This window comes from Colius striatus, chromosome 22 (assembly GCF_028858725.1).
Source record: "Colius striatus isolate bColStr4 chromosome 22, bColStr4.1.hap1, whole genome shotgun sequence".
Lineage (NCBI taxonomy): Eukaryota > Metazoa > Chordata > Aves > Coliiformes > Coliidae > Colius > Colius striatus.
The window spans coordinates 2,272,090-2,293,213 of record NC_084780.1 but is presented as its reverse complement, the minus strand read 5'-3'; the positions used below and the strand labels follow the sequence as shown (position 1 = coordinate 2,293,213).

At 60.3% G+C, this 21,124-nt stretch overlaps 1 protein-coding gene across 1 annotated transcript; it reads right to left on the bottom strand.

Moving 5' to 3' along the window:
* Positions 1-4,069: 4,069 nt before the first annotated feature.
* Positions 4,070-21,119, bottom strand: LOC133627575 (scavenger receptor cysteine-rich type 1 protein M130-like). Its single transcript, XM_062013856.1, has 14 exons — positions 20,947-21,119; positions 19,163-19,285; positions 17,470-17,578; positions 16,832-17,236; positions 14,221-14,354; positions 13,590-13,904; positions 9,847-10,152; positions 7,254-7,568; positions 6,662-6,954; positions 6,152-6,179; positions 5,922-5,984; positions 5,520-5,834; positions 5,231-5,396; positions 4,070-4,199 (listed from the first exon to the last, which is right to left on the bottom strand). Exons 2-14 carry the CDS (start codon positions 19,191-19,193, stop codon positions 4,070-4,072), a joined length of 2,610 nt encoding a protein of 869 aa, XP_061869840.1. The 5' UTR covers positions 19,194-19,285; positions 20,947-21,119.
* Between the last annotated feature and the right edge of the window lie 5 nt (positions 21,120-21,124).

Sequence of the window (21,124 nt, the reverse complement as noted above, 5' to 3'; positions counted from 1 at the left end):
CTGTTGCGTTACACAGTCCTGTTGCAGTGCACACATGTGCTATGATGTCACAGAGCATTGTTGCCTTTCCCAGATGTGTTGTGATGTCACAGAGCACTGTTGCAGTGCCTAGTACTAGGATGCTGCAGAACCCCACGGCAGTGTTCGGATGTGATGTGATGTCAAACACCCTTGTCGCAGAGCCCAGATTTTCTGTGTGTCCTACAGCCCCGTTCCAGTGCCTAGATATGCTATGATGTCACAGAGCAGTGTAGCGGTGATGCAACACACACAGCACATCCTCTGCAATGCCCACATGTACTGCTATGTCACACAGCCCTGTTGTAGTGCCTAGAAGTTCTCTGAATTCAAACACCCCCTTGCAATGCCAGATGTACTGTGATGTCATACGGCCCTGTTGCAGTGCCCAGATGTGCTGTGATGTCACAGAGCACTGTAGCAATATTCTTGTGATCTGATTTTTCAGAGCACTCTTGCAGTGCCCATATCTGCTTTGATGCCACAGAGTCTCGTTTCAGTGCCCAGATACTATGTGAAGTCTCAGAGCACTGTAGGTCCCGTGCCCAGACGTCCTGTGATGTCACAGAGCACTCTTGCAGTGCCCAGATGTACTGTGATTTCACAGAACACTGTTGCAGCATCCAGAAGTGCTGTGATATTAGAGAGCACTGTTGCCGTGCCCACATCTGCTGTGATGTCATAGAGCACTGTTGCAGTGCCTAGAGGTTCTCTGATTTCACACAGCCCCTTTGCAATGCCCAGATGTGCTGTGATTTCCCAAATGTGATTTCACAGAGAACTGTTGCAGCACTCATGTAGTGGGTCTGGGATGGTAGTGATTTTCCACAGCAGCTCCTGCAGTGCTGTGCTTACTGTTGATATCAATATTATGACTACCGCTCGCACAGCATCAGGGCTGTCCCTCCAGCATTCCTTCCCCCACCTTCACCAATAGCTGTGGGTGGGCATGATCTTGGGAGGGACCATGGCCAGGACAGCTGACCCAGGCTGACCAAGGAGATATTCCATACGATATGACATCAGCTCAGTATTATAAACTGGGGGAGAGGAGCAGGAAGGGGAGGCGAGATTCATTTCTGGCCTTCCCAAAGCAACCGCTACACATACTGCAGCCCTGCTGCTCGGGAGGTGGCCGGACATCGCTGCTGATGGGACGTAGAGAGGAACAGCTTTATCTGCTTCTGCTTTGCTTCCCGCGCGCGACTTTGCTGCTTCTTTATTAAACTGCTTTTATCTCAACCCACGAGACTCCCATCTTATTTCCTCCCCTTCCCTGGCTTGCTGAGGAGGTGGGGGATAGAGCGGTGTGGTGGGCACCTGGCATCCAGCCAGGCTCAAACTACCACAGTAGGTCTCCCTGTAGCCTATCAGCCAGCACTGTCCCACCTTTGCAGCTGCTTTCCTGTGAGAGCTATCTCCAATCTGGTGCATTTTGCCTGCTCAGCTCCTATCGAAAATACAGGCTGCCTGTATAAGTAATGCCACTGCATCTGGCAGCTACAAGAAAGCAGGTAAGTAGACCCTGCCTACAGTGGTATATATGTCCCCATTGCAGGTCCCAGATTTACTAGCACATCTAGGTGCGAAAACAGTTCTCTGTGACATCACAGCTTATATGGCCACTGAAACCGTGCTCTGTGACATCACAGAGCATTTGGCAACAGCCCCATTAAGGCGACCAGGTGGGCTGTGATGTCACAGAGCCTCATTAATAACCCAGATGTGATGTGATGACAAACATCCCTGTTACTGCACCCAGATGTGCTGTGATATCACACAACACTATTACAGTGTCCAAATGTTCCGTGATATCACAGAGCACTGCTGCAGTGCCCAGATGTGCTGTTACGTCAAACTGCCCGTATACAGTTCCCAGATGTGCTGAAATGTCACAGGGTCCCGTTTTGGTTCCCACATTGACTGTGATGTCACTCAGCAGCACTGCAAACATATCAGGGAACTGTTGTGTGACATCACAACACACATCAGACTCAATGATCTTAAAGGTCTTTTCCAGCTGAAATGATTCCATAGGTCTATGAGCTGTTGCATGGCCGTGGAGCTGAGGTGCTGAGGGTTGGTGATGGGCTCAGCTGGGTGAGGCTGGTGATTGGACTTGATGATCTTAAAGATCTTTTCCAACCCAAATGAATCTTTGATTCAATGATTCTATGTCAGGATTGAAATGTCTCTGTCAGCAGGAATCTTCCCCAGGGACCAGAGGCCCTTGCAGACCCTGAGCCTGCTATCCCCAAGACGTGTCCCTTCCCCACTGTCACGTCTTTGTGCTCTGATCCCCCCAGTCAGCCTCGGGGACAGCCCTTGACCCTTGGGCAGCCTGGCACCAGCTCTGGCCCAAATCCTCAAGGGATTTTAATCAGAACAAAGAGGAGGCATAGCCTGAACACAGGACACTAAAAGCAGAGGATATGGCTGGCAAGGGCCGAGGGCTCCCTGGAGCTCAGGGCTCTCCCAGCTGCACAGCTCCCTCCTCCCTCCCAGCTGCTCCCAGCCCCGCGGCAGTGACGGGCTCTCCTGGCCCAGGGATGGGCCACCCTTGTGCCCTGAGCTGCGGTGTCACGGCCTTGCTGTCCTCAGGGGGATGTGCCAGGGACACCTCTTGGGCATCGTCATAGCTCCAGCTCTCTGGGCACAGGTACTGGGCATCTCCCGGGGCCCCGGCACTGCTCTGGGAGCACAGCTTTGTCTCTGCAAAGCAGCAAGGCAGGCTGTAGCACATTTGGACATCTCCTTCCTTCCTTCTCCTCACCACTTCAGAGATGTTGAGCCCCCCTCCACCCTCCCTGTCCCTCATCCTCATCCCCATCCCCTCACCTCCAGGTGTGTCCCTGGGCCCTGCTCCCTCCTCTGCTGCCCTGGGCACTACCCAGCCTCTGTGCCCAGACACAAGGTCCTCCCCAGGGTCAGAAACCTCCCTGGCATCATCATAGCCATCTGCTGGGCCACCTCTGGGCAGGACAGGGACATCTGGAAGCAGAAAGGAGCTGAGGTTGGTGAGAAGATGCATCGTGCAGAGAAGAGGACGGGAGGAAGCGCAGGGACACGGGGCTCAGACGCTGGTGGCTGCAGTGGCACAGGAGATCCCCATCTGCTCCCCAACTCTGATGGTGGCACTCAGGGGCACCACTGTCCATCCCAAGTCTGCAGGGATGAGTCATCAACCCCTTCCTTCCCCCCATTACCTCGTGCTGACCCCAGACCATCTTCCTCCTCGCTGTCCATGTGATGGGGCTGCAGTTTGGTCAGGGACCCCTCCGAATAGGAGCCTGGAGAGGGGACCCACAAAGCCAGGGCTGAGTGGGGAGGAGGGCCCAGGACTGACCCTGTGCCCTGGGACAAACCCAGCTGGGGTGGGCAGAGCTGATGGTGAGGAAGCTTCTGTCCTGGGCCAGGACGTCTCTGCTCTCCCCACATTGCTGCAGGGACCTTGGGCCTGGGGGCTGCAGGGAGTCAGCTGCAACTGGGGACCAGGGGACAGAGCCCCCAGGGATGGACCCAGACCCACCTGATGGGCTGAATCTCGCCTGCTCCTCCCACACAGGGCTGTAACCGATCTCCTGGTACACCGCCTCAGGGAAGGGCTCCAGGGCTGTCTGGGAGCCTGTGGATAGAGGCCGCTCTGGCTCAGGGACAGGCATCTCCCACCTTCCCTCCTCTCTGCAGCTGCCCCCTCTCTGCCCCACGGATTCACAGCACAGCCCCTGCACTGCCACGGGTTGCTGAGGGCTGGGCAGAGGAGCAGCCTGGGGCCTGACACCACGGGAATGGACCCTGCTGCCCTGCATTCCTCCTGTGCCCATCTGCCCCAGCCCAGCTCTGGCCACTTCTCACCCCATCCCCAACTCCCCCGTGTTGGGACTCTCTTCCCCTGGCTGCTGCTGGCCCATCGTCAGGCAGTCAGTGGCACAGCAGCAGCACACGCCTGTGCCCCCAGCTCTGCCTGTGCTGACACACACACCCCACAGCGCCCTGGCCCTGCCAAGAGGCACCTTCCCGTGGCAGAGTGGGGCAGGACCCACCTCTGTGCTCAGCCCTGGCGCTGAGCACTCTCCAGGCCAGGAGGGCCAGCAGCAGGCAGAAAAGGGCTCCCAGGATCATGCACATGATGACGGGCAACGAGACGCTTCTGCTGCTGGTCGGGCGGCCCCGAGTGGGATCTGCACAGGCAGCGACACACAGAGGGAAGCACCAGGCCAAGGAGCAGTGGGGGCTGGAGCACCCAGCCCTGACCCCCATCATACCGTGGGCAACTCACAGCCCTCCCCACCCCCGGCACCCATAACCCGCTGCCTCCTCTTGGGAGTTTCACCCCCAGTGAGGATCCCCTTCCCTCTGGCTGGGTCACAGCCCGGCCTCGAGGAGACTCGTTGCTGATGGGAAGGACACGTCACCTGCTCCAGGGGTCAGTGCTGCTGTCCTGGGTGCAGCTGCAGAGGAGGAGAAGGAGAGATGAGCTAAGAGGGGGGTATGTGGGTACCAGGAGCCTCCACTCTTACCTGGCCTGTGTGTGCAGACACCCCTGGCACAGCCCCCTTGAACCACCCCTTCCACAGGGCTGCTCAGGGGGCTGTGACAGAGCCCAGTGCCCTGCTCTGGGCCTTGGCCAGGGCAGCACCAGCAGCCTGGGAGTTCAGAGACTCATAGGATAGTGGGGGTTGGAACGGATTTCCAGAGCTCATCCAGCTCACATCCTGCTACAGCAGGTTCCCCTTGCTCAGGGGGCAGAGGAACGTGTCCAGGTGGGCTTGGAGAAGGAGCCTCCACACCCTCCTTGGGCAGCCTGGGCCAGGGTTCCCTCACATTAATAGTGTAAGAGTTTTTCTTTGTGTTTTAGTGGAGCTTTTTGTTTTGCAGCTTTTGTCCATTACCCCTTGTCCTGTGACTGGACATAGCAGAAAAAATGTCACCCCATCCCCCTGACACCCACCCTTTAGGTATTTGTCAGTGTTAATGAGATCTCCCCGCAGCCTCCTGCAGACTAAACAGCCCCAGGCCCCACAGCCTTTCCTCATAAGGAAGATATTCCAGTCCCCAGATCATCTTGCTGGCCCTGCACTGGCCTCTCTCCAGCAGCTCCCTGTCGCTCTGGAGCTGGGGTGCTCAGAACTGGACACAGGACTCCAGATGACGCCCCACCAGATATGGCAGAGCAGAGGGGGAGTAGAACCTCTCTCGACCTGCTGCCCACTCTCTTCCTGATGCCCCCAGGATATCATCGGCCTTTTTGCCCACGAGGGCACGTTGCTGGCTCATGTTCAGTTTACCAACCAGGACTCCAAGGTCCAGAAGTGCCCCTGGGGGCTGCAGAGCCTGGCCGGGCAGCAGCTGGAGGACATCCAGCCCCACAGAAGCTGCTGCCCACATGGGACCAGGCTGCCACGCTCTGCAGGAACAGCCTCGCTCTCCAGAGCTCTGAGGGCAGGATGGGACCTGCCCCAGCTCCGTGCCCCGGGCAGAGCTGCAGCCCCTGCACTCACCCGCGCAGCGCACGGCCGCGTCCTCCTTGTGCCGGCAGAGCCCGCGGTCCCCGGGCCAGGCCCTGCAGTGCTGCAGAGCCGCCTCTGTGCCCAGACACTCCACCTTCTCCAGCCAGACGGGGCCCGTGCCCTCCCCAAAGGCAGCCTCGGGCAGGGTGGCCACGGCGGGCCCACAGCCCAGCTGCCTGCAGGCCACCTCGGCATCCCGCACGTCCCACACGTCGTCGCACACCGTCCCCCAGGAGCCGCGGTGCCACAGCTCCACCCGGCCCGAGCAGCCGTCCTCTCCTCCCACGGCGCGGATCCTCTCCCTGTCTGCAGGAGGCACGGAGCTGCTGGGGCAGCAGGACGGTGGGCACAGCCCTGCCAGGCCAGAGGGGCAGCAGAGGAGCAGCTCCCTACCTGTGCAGCTCGTGGCGTTGGGGCACGCGGAGCCCGGGGTTGGGGTCATTTTGGGCCGTGTCCCTGCAGAAGGAGATCAGAGAATCATGGAGTCATGGAATCATTTGGGTAGGAAAAGCCCCTGAAGGTGCTGGAGTCCCAGCCCTCCCCTCACCCTGCCCATCCCACCACTGACCCACAGTCCTCAGCACCTCAGCTTTGGGATCCTTCCACAGATGAGGACACCCCACCTCCCTGGGCAGCCTGGCACAGGGGCTGACAAGCCTCTCAGGGAAAAAGTTCTGCCTCAGCTCCAATCTCAATCTCCCCTGGGGCAACTTGAGTCCCCTTCCTCTTGTCCTGTCACTCATGACTGGAGAGAAGAGATCGACCACCAGTTCCCTGCAGCCTCCTGTCAGGGAGTGTCAGAGAGTGCTGCTGGCTGCCCTCAGCCTCCTCTTCTCCAGCCTCAACACCCCCTTTCCCTCAGCCCCTCCCCAGCCCCTTGTGCTCCAGCCCCTTCCCCAGCTCTGTGCCCGGCTCTGGCCACGCTGCAGCCCCTCAGTGTCCCTGTGGCAGTGAGTGAGGGGCCCAGCACTGAACACATCCCTGGAGCTGCAGCCTCCCCAGGGCCCAGCACAGGGGACAATCCCTGCTCCTGCTGCCACCCCAGTGCTGATCCCAGCCAGCAGGGAGGAATTGCTGGGTGGATGCTGGTGCCTGTGCAGCTCAGAATTACCATTGCAGGTGATGTGGGTCACATCTCGCAGCTCGTCGCATGACCGCGGGTTCCAGGGAGCGGAGGGACACAGCCAGAAGGAGCCGTGTCTCTCCTCACACTCCACACGGTCCAGCCAGGCGGGGCCAGACACTCTGCCCCGTGGCCATTGTATCTCCAGGGTCCCTTCCTTCCCGCAGCCCAGCTCCTCGCATGCCAGTGACACCGTTTTGGGGGTCATGGAGTTGGAGCAAACGCTGCCCCAAGTCCCGTTGTAGAGAACCTGCAGGCGCCCGGAGCAGCCGTCGCTGTTCTCCAGCCTCAGGGCCGTGAACTCTGGGAGGAAAGGCCCCAGAGGGGAAGGGGCTGGTCTGGGGCTCTGGGAGCAGGGACAGCCCCGCTCCCCCCGGCCCCTCAGCCGGGCAAAGTGCCCCTTTGCAGCCACGGGCACAGACACGTGTGTGATGGACACACGGCCCTGCCCTTCCCGCTGGGCCTGGGCCATGGCGGAGCAGCACAGGGAGCCCGGGGCACAGAGGGGACCCTGCCTGGCCATCCCTGGGCTGGGCTGGGGCGGGAGCTCAGAGGCAGCCAGGAACAGTCTGTGCCCCGGGCCCTGGGCTCCCGCCACGCACCTGAGCAGACGGCTCCGGCGTCCTCTTTGTGCCCGCAGTCGTGCCGCCCCCAGGGCCCGGCCGGGCAGTCCCAGAGAGCGGCTTCGGCCCCGGAGCAGTTGACGCCGTCCAGCCAGATGTGCCCGGAGCCCTCCCCAAAGGCGGCAGAGCCCGGCGCCCGCACGGCCCCTCCGCAGCCCAGCTGCCGGCACACGACGGCGGCATCGGGCAGGTCCCAGCCGTCGTCGCAGACGCTGCCCCAGCTGCCCTGGGAGTAGATCTCCACTCTCCCGGCGCAGCGCCCGGGCCCGTTCGCCAGCCGCACGCGCCGGCTCCCTGCGGCGACAGAGCCCAGATGGCAGCGGGGGCCAGCTGCCCACCCACCCTGTGCCCCAGGGGGCCCGTGGGGACACTCACCCTCGCAAACCACCCCCACGTCCTCCACGACCCCCGCTGCCGGCCAGGAGACGCTGCAGAGGCTCAGCTGGGCCTCGTGCCCCTGGCACCGCACCCCTCGCAGCCCCACGGGGCCCGTCCCTCGCTCAGCCTTGGGCGGGTTGTAGGCCGTCTCTGCCTCTCCGCACCGCAGCTGCCGACACGCCACACGGGCCTCCGCCACGTCCCACTGCTCAGACAGGACTCTGCCCCACGTCCCGTGCTGGAAGATCTCCACTCGCCCGGCGCACCGGCTCCCTCCCCCCACCAGCCGCAGGGACCCGGAGCCGACGGGGCCTGTGGAGAGCAGACAATCACCCAGTCCTTTCTGTTGGAGAAGCCCTTGGAGCTGCTGCTGTCCCAGCCCTCCCCTCACCCCGTCACAACCAGCACCACCCCCTGGCCTCAGCACCTGAGCTACGTCTGGCTGCTGGATCTCAGGGATGGGGCCTCCCCCTCCTCTCTGGGCAGCCCGTGCCAGGGTTTAACCCTGTGCTGCAGCTTGTTCCAGGTGCCACTGTTCAGGGAATAGCGTGAGGTGGGGGGTTTCCTACCAAACACAACAAGATGGAGCTTTGTGCTGATAAGAAGTGAGGGCAAAGCCCAGGCCGGAGCTGACAGGGCCTGGGGAGTCATGGAACCACAAATCATGGACTCACACAACCCTTGGGGTTGGAAAAGCCCCTGAAGCTGCTGGAGTCCGACTCGTCCCCTCACCCCCATCACTGACCCACGGCCCTCAGCACCTCAGCTCCACGGCTTTGGGATCCCTCCACAGATGGGGACTCATCAAAGCTACAAAACAGCCCACTTCTCCCCTAAAGCTCTGCTAAAACCCAGTTTTCCCTCAGAGGCCCAACAAACCCCCATCTTTTTCCTCAAAACTCCATCAAACCCCCAGTTTTCCCCCAGAAATGCAGCAAAACCCCACTTTTTCTTTCAAAGCTTTCAAGACCCTCCATCTTTTCACACAAAACTCCACCTAAACCCCACCTTCCCTCTAAAAAAATCCACCCAAACCTCACTTCTTCCCTCAAAACCTCACCCAAGCCACACCTTTCCCCTCAGAACCAGGGAATGGTTTGGCAGGAAAAGCCCTTAAAGCTCCTGGAGTCCACCCCCTGCCCTCACCCTGCACAGCCCACCACTCCCCCCGTGGCCCTCAGCACCTCAGCCCCACAGCCTTGGGATCTCTCCAGGGCTGGGGAGTCCCACAGCTCCCTGGGCAGCCTGGCACAGGGGCTGACATCCCTCTCAGGGGCTAACAACCTTCTTCCTCAGCTCCTGTCTAAACCATCCCTGTTTAGAACTTGAGCCTGTTTCCTCTTCTCCTGTCACACATCCCTTAGTTTGCCCTCAGAAATGCACCAAAACTCCATCTTTCCCCTCAAAATTCCACCAAAAACATCCCACTTTTTACATCAAAAGTCTACCAAGAGAGAACAGGCTCAAGTTGCCCCAGGAGAGGTTGGAGCTGAGGCAGAACTGTTTCCCTGAGAGGGACGTCAGCCCCTGTGCCAGGCTGCCCAGGGAGCTGGGGGAGTGTCCAGCCCTGGAGGGATCCCAAAGCCGTGGGGCTGAGGTGCTGAGGGCTGTGGGTCAGTGCTGGGACTCTGTGAGCTTCAAGGTCTTTTCCAACCCAAATGCTTCTATTGTTCTCTGAGAGAGCAGAAGCCAGCAGTGGCACAGCCCACACATCTCTGCCCATGTGGTGCTGGAGATGAGCCCGGGAAGCCAGTGTCCCTGGCAGGGAGCAGAGCTGAGGAGTCTGCCCCAGCAGAAAGGACAGGTTTGGGGCTGGTGCTCACCAGAACCCCAGCCTGGCTCTGTGGCTCACCCCCTGCTCTGCTGCTGTTGCTGGGGGCAGCCAGGCAGCCCTGTGGGGCTGAGATCATGCCTGGGGCTATTTCTGTGTTGCTGGGACAGGGCTGTCTGCAGCCAGAGGGGTGGAATGAGCCCCACAGCCCTGTCCCACACCCAGCACCCCGAGGGACATCAGAGGAGCCTGAGCCTGGAGGTGGCCCTTGGGGCTGCCCTGGGGGGCAGGGACAATGTCTCTCTGCAGCCCTCAGGGCTTCTACAGGGGGAAGTGCAGCCTGGGCCTGCCCCAGGTCCCCTGCCTTGGGCTGCTGTTATGCCAGGAGACAAAGGAGCGAATCCAGGGTTTGCCAGCCCTCACCTGAGCAGATGACAGCAGCAGCATCCTCATGGGAGCACGGGGAGGCCCCCAGCACCGTCACTGGGCACTGTCCCAGGTGGGCTTCAGTCCCACTGCAGTGGAACGAGTCTCTCCAGATGGGGCCCGTTCCTCTCCCAAAACTCCCTCCTCTGGGAAGGGACACGGCAAAGCCACAGCCCAGGTGACCACAGAGGACGTGGGCGTCGGAGAGGTGCCAGCGGGAGGCACAGAGGCTGCCCCAGGTCCCCTGCACGTGCAGCTCCACCCTCCCCTCGCACGCCGTGCTGCCGTTCACCAGCCTGAACCCTGCAAACACAGCCACAGAAGAAACAGAATCACAGCATGGTGGGGTTGGGAGGGACGTTTAGACATCACCCAGTCTGACCCCCATGCAGAAGGAAGATGTTCCAGTCCCCTGATCATCTTGGTGCCCCTGCACTGGACTCTCTCCAGCATCTCCCTGTCCCTCTCGAGCTGAGGAGCCCAGAACTGGACACAGGACTCCAGATGAGGCCTCACCAGAGCAGAGCAGAGGGGGAGAAGAACCTCCCTTGACCTGCTGCCCACACTCTTGATGCCCCCCAGGATGCCATTAGCTTCTTGCCCACGAGGGCACGTTGCTGGCTCATGGTCAGTTTATTATCAACCAGCACCCCCAGGTCCCTCTCCTGGAGCTGCTCTCCAGCAGGTCACCCCCAGCCTGTCCTGATGCATGGGGTTGTTCCTCCCCAGGTGCAGGATTCTGCCCTTGTCTTCATTGAATCTCATGAGGTTCTTCTCTGCCCAAGAATGGAAGGGGATGGACTTGTGCTCTGGGTCCTTCAGGAGCTGGGGAGAGCTCAAATGCAGGAAAGCTGCCATCCTCCTCCTCCACCTCTTACCGCATCGTTGTGGGGCTGCAGATCCCACATCAGCCCCTCTGTCCTCAGGCCCAGCACGGTCCCTGCCTCGCTGCCCTGTCCCCAGCACATCCCTGGTGTTTTACACCCCAGTGAGAGTCCTTACGTGTGCAGCTGAGCCAAGTAGCAGCTGTGGGGGTGCAGAGCTGGTGTCTGAGGGTCCCCCTGGGGCAGAACATGAGGAAGGATTCATCCCCTGCACACTGCAGCTCTCTGTCCCACATGGCACCGGCGCTGGCTCCATCATGAGCTGACCCTTGGATGTTCAGGGCTGCCCCACACTGCAGCTCCCTGCAGACCACAGCAGCAGCTCTGGGACCAAAGGCTGAGGCACAGACACTTTTCCACTTCTTCCTCTCATGGATCTCCACATGTCCTGAGCAGTCATTGTCCCCTCCAACCAGCCGGACAAACCCTGGAGCAGCCAAAGCCCCCTGTGAGTTCCCAGAGCCTGCTGGCAGTTACCTGCCCTCGTCCCACCTCATCTCCAAGGAGGCCACAAAGTGCCCCACAAGCCGCCAGTGGGTGCTGGTGGCACAAACACACCAGGGACACCCTGCCACTCTTCAGCACTTGTGGGCTTGCTGGTCTCATGGGACACTTGACCTGCAGCCTTGGATGTTGGCAACACCAGGGGAGCCTGGTGACCTGGAGAGGAACAGCACAGAGGGTTGTGTGGAGGGGAGGCACCGTGGAATACCACCTCAGGGATGGGAACCTGGTGGTGCCACAGAACCAAGGAGCTGTGTTGCTGCCACCCTGAGCCAAATCATTGCAACTCAAAGGCTGTTCTCAGCTGGCAATTACCAGTTGGAAAACATGTAAATATTGGGCAGGTCCCAGGCTGCTCTGCTCCCAAAATCACACAGAAGGAACTTCTAAGCAGGATTTGCCTCTCTTGAGGAGCAAAACGTTCTGGGTCCTAAAGCCTTTGCTGCACAGAAAATGACTGTGAAATCAATGTCACATCCTTTGAGTGGATTTTGCTCATTATAATACCATTACAATACCAAAACACACCTCCATCCCAAAGGCCACCTGCCCACAAGGTGTGACCACCCCCTCACTGGGTGTGCATTCTGAATTCCAGGCTATGCCTTTAAAAGCAACGTGAGAAAACTCTGTACCAGCCAGAGCAAAGGGAGTGTACGGCTGGAGGCACTAAAGCTGCACCTGGAAGTTCACAAATGTTACAAATATGGCTTAAGAGAGGAAGGATTTAGGGGGAAGACACTGTCACAGACATGTTGGATGGACCTTGCTGCTGCCTTGTGGGATCAGTCGATGGGTGAACCTCTCAACCCCCACCACAGAGATGCTCATGGGGTGAGATTCAAACACTCAGAGGGACCAAGAGCTTCCCTGGGAAACTCAGGAATCTCCAGAGAACCGTTGTGTATTTTACTGTGCTTATCTCTGGCCTTGTTATTCATGTTCTTAACATTTGTCCATGCTTTGCAGGCTGTGTGTTTCTCACCAGCAATCCCAAAGGATCTGCCCTTCTGTCCTTCCATGAACTCCCACTATTATTTAACACAGCCACGAGAGTTCTTGTTGAATGCAACCCAACACCTGCAGTGTGGCCGTATCTGTGCAAGACCATAACTGGACTGAAGGTGCTCTGTGCTCCCTGTGCATCTCTAACTGTGACAGTTGGATGCACCAAACATGACTGGACTTACAGCCCCGCACTGAGCACCACTGGAAACCTCAGCCCGGCTGCCCCCAGCCCCAGTGAAACCTGAGGATAAGGTGGAACACAAGGGGTTTCTTCTCTGCCCAATTCCTTTAACACAGCAACTGCTTAGACAGACTGCTGCCAGTTTGGAGAGCCTTGCAGCACCTGCAGCTCTTGGGCCCCAGGGGGACTGGCCAAGGCACTGCTGGCTGCTGCAGCCTGCCCTGCAGCCTGCCGAGCTCAGAGCCAGGTTGGGGAATCCCTTGCAGTTGCCAGAAGCACGCCCTTCCCTCAGGGTGGCCTCAGGCTGCTGGGATGCTGCTGTTTGAAGGGACATGTCACAGGGTACAGCTGTATCTGCAGCTGGTGTCTGTGCCAATCCCCTGCTCTGGCACATTTCTGGGGAGAAGCTCCTCAGCCCAGGCCAGAGGGCACTGGTAGTCACACATATCCCGATTCAAGGCCAGGAAGAGGGCAGGAGACCCCTCCTCCCTGACAGAGGAACAGCCCTGGGCTGCAGGAGCTCCCAGGGCAAGGACAGGCACTGAGGATAGTGCAAGTGCTGGCAAAGGTCCTGTGGCACAGGGCAGCTGGGGCTGGGGCTGGGGCAGGCAGGAAAGGTCAGCCCTGCCTGCAGGAGGCCATGTCTTAGTGAGCTGTAGCTCATGGGGTCACCCTGGCAGAGGAATAAAGTGCCACGAGCCACCCTGTTCCTCTGCCCAAGGCCAGTGCTGCTCCCACCCAAACATCTCTTTTGCTTAGGCTGAGGGACTCATGTCTACCAGGAGACACAACCCAAAAGTCCCTTGCAACCTCCTGCCATTCCCCAGGGCTGCATGAGACGCTGTGGGTGCCTCTGGCATGGTGGGACCTGGCCTGTGGCCATGCCAGACCGGTCCTGGCTGAGTGGGAGGAGGAAGATGGGAACTGAGACACAATGAGGCAGGGAGAGGCAGGCCAGGCACCAACTGAGAGTGGGCTGAGCAACCTCAGGGTCCAGGTTTGGGGTTAGACTCTGGGCTGGGTTCCTATTGTCCTTTCTCAGGACTGGAGACACCAGCAACACCAGCTGCAGCTTGGCAATGTGACCAGCCAGCCTAGACCCTGCTCTCACACACACTCATTGCTCCTGGAGGGCACAGCCAGGTCCCTTTCTGGCCTCTTACCTGAACAGCTCACTCCAGCATCCCAGCCGTGGACACAGTCGTTGTCACCCCAGCCGCGGTGTCTGCACCTGGACAGGGCAGACTCAGAGCCACGACACTGAACAGTAGCCAACCAAATGGGGCCAGTCCCTGGCCCAAAACGTGCGTATCGAAAGGCCTGAACAGCAGACCCACATCCCAGCTGCTTGCAAACCACTGCAGCATCTTTCAAGTCCCAGTTGTGACCACACACAGTGCCCCACTGTCCCTCGTGTTCCACCTCCACTCTCCCAGCGCAGCGGCTGCCGCCATTCACCAGCCTCAACTCTGCAGCCCCTGAAACGCCAACATGGGGCTGGTCAGGAGAGCACTGAGCTCCAGACTACAGCTCTGGGGTCCCCCCTGCCCAGGCAGAGGTAAAGGCACCTGAGGGACAGCCCTCCCCATCCTGGGCTGTCCCTGGGGCAGTCTGGGGGTCCCTTTTCTCCCCAGCTCTGCAAAGGGCTGAGGCTGCCCAGCAGCAGACCTGCTGTACCATTCACAGCCCCACAGCCTGCAGCACATCCCCACTAATTCAAACCCCCTTTCCCGTGTCCCCTCTCTCCTCCCCAGCACAGCAACCCCTGTATGGCCCCGTGCCCCAGCCCCACACCTCCCTCTCCCACCCACACAGGCACAGCATCGACTCCCTTGAGCACCTTCTGCCCCTCGTCCCAGCGGCACCCATGAAGAAACCGAATTGCCAGAGGTATCCCGATGAGCACGCTGGTGCCCACTGGCCCTGGGCTGTGGGACAAGGGAGCCAGCACTTACCCCTGCACAGCTGCAGCCCGAGGAGCGGCCACAGCACCCGAGGCCACAGGAGTCCCTCCGTGCCCATCCTGAGCCTCCTGCCCCGCGGGCACAGCCCTGCTGCTCCCCACTACCCGGCACGGCTCCCGCAACCTCGTGGGGCTGCTGCTGATGGGAGGGTGAGATCTCTGAGAGATGCCAACGCAGCTGCAGGAGCCAATCCAAGCAGCAGCACCTTTTGAGATGTGATCAGGAGCTCTCTCCCCTCTGACACAGCTCAGCCCGCCAATGAGCTTCTCCCGTGCCCTTCATGCCCATATATGAGGGACACCACGGTCCCAATGCGGGTGCCACGGCTGCTGCCATGGGGCAGAGTTATGGGCCGAGGCAGGCGCAGAGGGGAAATGGGTCTCCAGGCCCTCAACTGGGAGCACTGGGAGCACTGAGCATCCCCAGGGCCACACTCATCAGAGAACCCACAAGGGCAGTGTCCTCCAGCCCCAAGCTGTGGGGCTGCACTGGCTCTGTGTCGGGGTGGAAAGGGAACAGCCCCTGCCCTGCTGCAGCCCCTGTGGGACAGCCCTGGGCTGGGGGCAGAGCTGCAGCCCCAGCCTGCAGGAACATCCCTCCTGGAGAGCCTCAGGACAGGGCCCCGGCAGGAGCCGCGCTGGGACACGTCCCCAGCCCGGCAGCAGGAGAGGCCCCAGCGTGTCCCCAGCCGTCCCCGTGTGCCCCAGGGGTCGTTGTTCCCTGCAGGCAGATGCATCGGGAGCTGCAGCTGCAGCTGCACAAACCGCAGCCCCCGTGGCCCCGCAGCACTCGCTGCGCTTCCCCCACAGCGCCCGGCCAGGAAGCCTGAGGTTTCCTCCTGGCACCCAGCCCAGGCACAGCCCCGCGGGGCCCCGACACACCCCCAGCCCCACTGCTCCTGCCGGGGCTGCTCCTTCGGCCTCGCAGAGACGCGAATCGCAGCTCCTGGCCCCTGGGACGGCCTCGCTGCACATGGATGCTCCACACTGAGCCCCATGGCCATGGGGGGCACTGCAGGGATGTCACCTCACACCCACATACAGGGACCCCTGACATGTTGTTCTCACTTTCTCACTCTCTTCTGCTGAAGCAACTTCTTCCCCTTCTCCAGTCCATCCATCACAGAGGCCTTACCTCCATCACTCACTGGCCAGGCCTTGGGCAGCAGCGGGTCCATCCCAGAGCTGACTGGCCTGGCCCTGCCAGATACAGGGGAAGCTCCTGGCAGCAATTTGTTTAAAGCAGCCACCCCTGGAGCCCCCCACTGCCAAACCTGCCCACACAAACCCACTGCATCCCGTTTCAAGAGAGAGATGCTGTGAGCAAGCCAGCTCTGAGGAAGCCTCGCACACGCTGCTCGATGGGCTGCAGCTGGGACAGAGCAGGTTCAGGCCTGAGATGAAGGGAGAGGAACCCAAACATTTCCAGAGCAACATTGTAAGCACAGACACCACCAGCAACAGCAGGAATGACACATATCCTGATAAAGACAGTTTCACAAAGAAAAGCAAAGGCTGTGTGTGGCAGCAAAGGCGAACAACAACAGTTCCTTCTCTCCTTCCCTTTGACTCCTGCTGCCCAGTCCCTTTGTGGGAAGAAGGGCCTCAGGATGGCCTGCAGCTGCTTTGGAAGACAAATGACTCAATGACTTCTCCTTCTTCCTCTGGGCTTGTGTTGCTGAGCAGGGCACCCCAGGGCATGGAATCCCCCTGGGGTCAGCTTGGGGCAGCTCTTCTGGCTTTGTCCCCTGCCAAGCTCTGGCCCAGCCCCAGCTGATTCCCCAGAGGCTGTGCTGCCATTCCGCGGGGCCTTGATCAGCTGGAGAGTTGCGCAGAGAGGAAACTCATGAGGTTCAACAAGGACAAGTGCAGAGTCCTGCAGCTGGGGAGGAACAACCCCCTGCATCAGGACAGGCTCAGGGTGACCTGATGGAGAGCAGCTCCAGGAGAGAGACCTGGGAGTGTTTGTTGATAAACTGAATGTGAGCCAGCAACGTGCCCTCATGGGCAAGAAGCCAATGGCAGTCTGGGGGCATCTAGAGTATGAGCAGCAGATCAAAGGAGGTTCTCCTCCCCCTCTCATCTGTAGGTGTCCAGCTCTGGGCTCCACAGCTCCAGAGAGATAGGGAACTGCTGGAGAGAGGCCAGTGCAGGGCCACCAAGATGATCAGGGGACTGGAGCATCTTCCTTATGAGGAAAGGCTGTGGGACCTGGGGCTGTTTAGTCTGGAGGAGACTGAGGGTGTGAGGGAGTCCCAGACAAACTACCCAGGGAGGGTGTGGAGGCTCCTTCCTTGGAGCTCTTCAAGGCCCACCTGGACACTGTTCCCGTGTGACCTGATCTAGGTGGGACCTGCTTCTGCAGAGGGATTGGGCTGGATGATCTCTACAGCTCCCTTCCAACCCCATCATGCTGTGATTCTCTGATACTCATTGAATTACAGACGGTCTTCATTAGCTACAAAATACATCTTTATTAAAACCAGAAACAGACTTAAATCCACAAGCAGTATCTGCCCTTCCCCCCGGCACGCCTGGCTTCCACACACCCCCCAGCTTCTGTGCCCCCCTCTCCCCATCTGTAAAGCCAGAGGGGCACCAGGAGCCAGCCGGGGCGCTGAGAGTTCTCCCCTGTGGGCAGCGGAAGCCCAAGAGGCCACGTGCTCGATGTTCTCGGTGCAGGCGACAGTGAGCAGCACGGGCAAGGACACAGAATGGAGTTGGATGCCTGAGTCGTGAGCAGGAGCTGCAGGCCCCAGCAGAGGCGACAGATGCTGCGCTGGTTCTCCACTGGGCCGTTCCTGGAGCACACCCCCAAGGCCACGAAGTCCCCGAGCAGCAGGTAGCCTGCAGGAGAGCAGAAGCATGGGGCAGGCACCACCCAGCAGGCTCAGCCGGGCTGACAGGAGCTGCTGAGCTGCACCCGCAGCGCTGCAGGGAAACATGACGCCAGAGCCCACGTCTCTCAGAGCACCAGGGCAGCGGCTGCCGCAGCCCCAGCTGTTCCGGCAGCACGTTGCAGCTCCAGGAGGAGACACACGCAGTGCAGAAACAGCCAGTCCAAAGGGCTCGGTGCCTACCTAGGAGGTACTGCCAGTAGGCTGCAGGTCTCCTGCAGGATCTTGAAGATCAGCTGCTGCAGGCTCTGTGAGAAACACCACCCTCGGAACAGCAACAAGGACCCGGCACCTTCCTAGCAGAGGAGATGGCAAGTTGAGGACAGGCAGTGGGCAGCCGTGGCTACCTGCCTCCAGCTGCTGAGCCCTTGCCCTGCAGAGCCAACGGGCACTGCCCACGCAGCCCTCCTTGTCCCCAGCTCACGGGGTGAAGGAGGTGACACCTGCTCAGCCTGTCCCCACAGAACAACCACCACAGGCCAAGGAAGTAAAGCAGGAACAGCTTAGGGTCAAAGCCTGGACAGACAGTGTGTGTCCAGGCAGAGAGGAACCCCGGCACGGTACCGTCTGGGCTGAGCTCCATCCTGTCACATGGCCAGAGGGACAGGGAAGGGACAGAACCTGCCACAAGTGCCCCAGATTCCCCTGCTTTCTATCCTGTGGGCAAACACAGGCTTCTGTGAAAAGCTGCTGCAAGTATCCCCTGTGGGCTTTAGGAGGAGCTTCCATTTAAACATAAGGAACATATTTCCCTGTTAATGTGAGGGAGCCCTGGCCCAGGCTGCCCAGGGAGGGTGTGGAGGCTCCTTCTCAGCAGGTTTCCAAACCCACCTGCACACGTTCCTGTGCCCCTGACCAAGCAGAACCTGCTTTAGCAGGGGGTTGGGCTGAAGGATCTCTAAAGGTTCCTTACAAGACCCATCATTCTGTGACTCTGTGGGGGGCAGCCAGGCCCTGCCTCCAGCTGCCACAGTCACGGCCGGACGCGGCCTTCCCTGCAGAGCCCCGCACAGCCCAACACAGCCACATCACTTCACAGGCATCACACAATCACAGGATCATTTCAGCTGGGAGAGACCTTTCAGCTCTTGGAGTGCAGCCTTTGTCCCAGCCCCATCACCCACCAGCCCATTTCCCTCAGTGCAACACCCACCCGGCTCTGAAACCCCTCCAGGGATGGTGACTCCAGCAGCTCCCTGGGCAGCTGTTCCAAGGCCTGACAGCCCTGTCAGCAAAGAAATTCCTCCTCATATCCAGTGTGAACCTCCCCTGGTGCAACCTGAGGCTGTTTCCTCTTGTTCTATTGCTTGTTACCAGGGAGAACAGATTGACCCTCACCTCGCTACAGCTTCAAGTAGATGTACAGAGCGAGAAGATCTCTCCTGAGCCTTCTTTTTTCTAGGCTAAACAGCCCCAGACCCCTCAGCCCTTCCTCCTCTGAGACATCTCCAAATCCTTTCCTGGCTTGGTAGCTGCCTCTGGATCTTCTCCAGCACCTCCATGTCCTTCTTGTAGAGAGGGGCTCAGAACTGGACACAGTATTGGAGGTGCAGCCTCACCAAAGCTGAGTCCAGGGCAATGATCAGCTCCCTGCTCCTGCTGACAACACTGTTCCTGATCCAGGCCAGGATGCCCTTGGCCTTCTTGCCTACCCTGGATGACCGAATGCATCCAGCTAGGAAGCTGAAGCTCATTAGTGATGCTTCAGCAGCAGGATTTGGGTTAAAACTGGACTTTCTGGGAAGAATTAAGCATTTCTTACACCAACCACAGTCCTGCTCTCTCTGCCCTTGCCCATTCACACCAGCTGCCCAATGGGAGCCAGAAACACAACAAAGGATGAAAAGGAAACAATCTCTTTGGGGATGGGTCTCACCTGTTTTCATTTCTTTTTCCTTCTTGGACATCTTGCCTGTCTCTTCCGTGACCTTGGCATCTCCCTTCTCACACAGGCAGAGAACCGAGGTGCCAGCCGCTCCCACCACTGCCCACAGGGCCCCTGAAACACAAACACAGAGCACGTCAACAACCAGCAACCTGCCGGATCTGGCTGTCTCCTAAAAGAGGACAAGGCTCTCAGCTCATCAAGAGAAAGGGGCTGGGGACAGTCAGACACCCCACTGGAATGAGGCTTGGAGAAAGTTTTCACAGCTCCAGCTGGAACACTGCACAGGGACTCACAAAGTTTACCCCCAGATGTTTCCAAACCCTCCCAGCTTCTCCTCTTTCTGTGAGCACCTTGGTTTTTGCAAGAGGCTGGTTTGGGAAGTGCCTCTGCTGGGGGCTGTTTCTGTGACTGGTGGTGTGTGGTTTAGGTGAAGGGGATGGCTCTGGGCAGGAGGGTGCTGACAACACCCAGTGAGAGCCCAAAGCCTTGCACCTACCCGACAAATCACCACCACAACTCCTTTTGTCACCTTCCTGCCTGCCACAAGCATTCACAAGGGAGGATTAGACTTGGAAGTACAGAAAAAACCCCAATGGAGGGAGTTCAGAGGGTAGCAGGACACACAGAGGTGAGGGTAGGACACGTTCAACCAAACCCAGTGGGAAGAGGAGAAAAGAGCTGAGCCCACCACATGAACCCAAGGAGCAGACAGCACTGACCACGAGCCCCCTCCCACTGATGGCCCTCACAGGGCTTCCTGTAGGGAATCCAAAGCCCTTTATACCACTAAAAACACCCGACTCAGATGACAACCCGTGGGGCTCCCAACTTTGCACCACAGCTCTCTGTTTGCTCCTCCCAAACGTGCTCACACCACCCGTGAGGGAGAAGAAGCAGCAGAGACACAGAGCCAAAGTTGCAACCTCCCGTCCCAAAAAGAACCCAGGCCAGAACCAGCCAGCCCACAGCCCCGCGGCTCCCTCCTGAGCTGCAGCCACCGTCCCCTGCGCAGAGATGGCTCCAGCAGCAAGGCCCAAGTCAGCAGCAGGAGAGAGGGACCCGGCAGTGCCGCAGCAATTCCTGACCCGGGAGGGCTCCAGGAGCCCTTTCAGCTGTTGTCACCCCTCTCTGGGGCTGAACTTCCTCCCCCCTCTCCCCGCCATGGGACCGCATCAAGCAGCACGAAGGAAACACAACAGCACGAAGGAAATAACGCGGGGTGGGAGAAGAGCGGGACACAAAGTTTTTGGGGTGAGCGAAGCGTGTCCCAGGCAGCTGCCAGCGCCGGGGCCGCCTCCCCCGGGACTCCCCGCCGCAAAACGGGGCCCAGCCCAGTCGCTCCCGGCTGCCCGGGGCTCGTCCCGCTCCGCCGCGGCTGCCCGGTGGCGGCGGGGAAGCGGGAGCGGGTCAAACCCCGAACGAAAGAGCGGAGAGGGGCAGCGCCGGCGCGGGACGCGGGCAGCAGCCCCCGCAGGGCCCGGGCCCCGCTCCCGCTTTCCCCCGCGGCACGGAGGGACGGCGCGGCCCCGCCTCCCCCCGCCCCGCTCCGCGCCGCCGCCGGGGCCCGAGGAGCCGCCGCGGAGCCGCGTTCGGCCGCCTCCCCCCCACCGGCGCACGCGGGCGGCTCTCGGGCTCCCGGGGCCTCGCCGCCCGCCCCGGGCCCGCCGCCGCCTCCGCCCGGCCCCGCCTCACCGGACACCCCCGGCCCGCTGCGGAGCCCCCTCCCCGCCGCCCTCCCGCCGCCGCCCGGCCCGCCCGCGGCCCGCGCTCACCGCCGGCCACGCGCCCCCCATCCTGCACTCGCTCGCCGCCCGGCGCTCAGCCGTGGGGAGCTCGGCCGCCTCCTCCTCGCCCCACACGGCCGGAGCCGCCTCCGCCGGGACCCCCGGGAGCAGCCGCCGGCGCCGCCCCCGCGCTGAGAGACCCCCGGCAGCGCGAGCGGCGGCGCGA

What these genes read in the sequence shown, in the direction of transcription:
- LOC133627575 (XM_062013856.1), bottom strand. Translation starts at nt 19,193, where the DNA reads ATGTCCAAGAAGGAAAAAGAAATGAAAACAG. An exon ending in TGCTGCTGTCATCTGCTCAG is followed by an intron (nt 7,569 to 9,846) that starts GTGAGGGCTGGC and finishes CTGTCGCCGCAG; the next exon opens with GGAGCCGGCGCGTGCGGCTG. An exon ending in CAACGCCACGAGCTGCACAG is followed by an intron (nt 5,835 to 5,921) that starts GTAGGGAGCTGC and finishes TGCCTCCTGCAG; the next exon opens with ACAGGGAGAGGATCCGCGCC.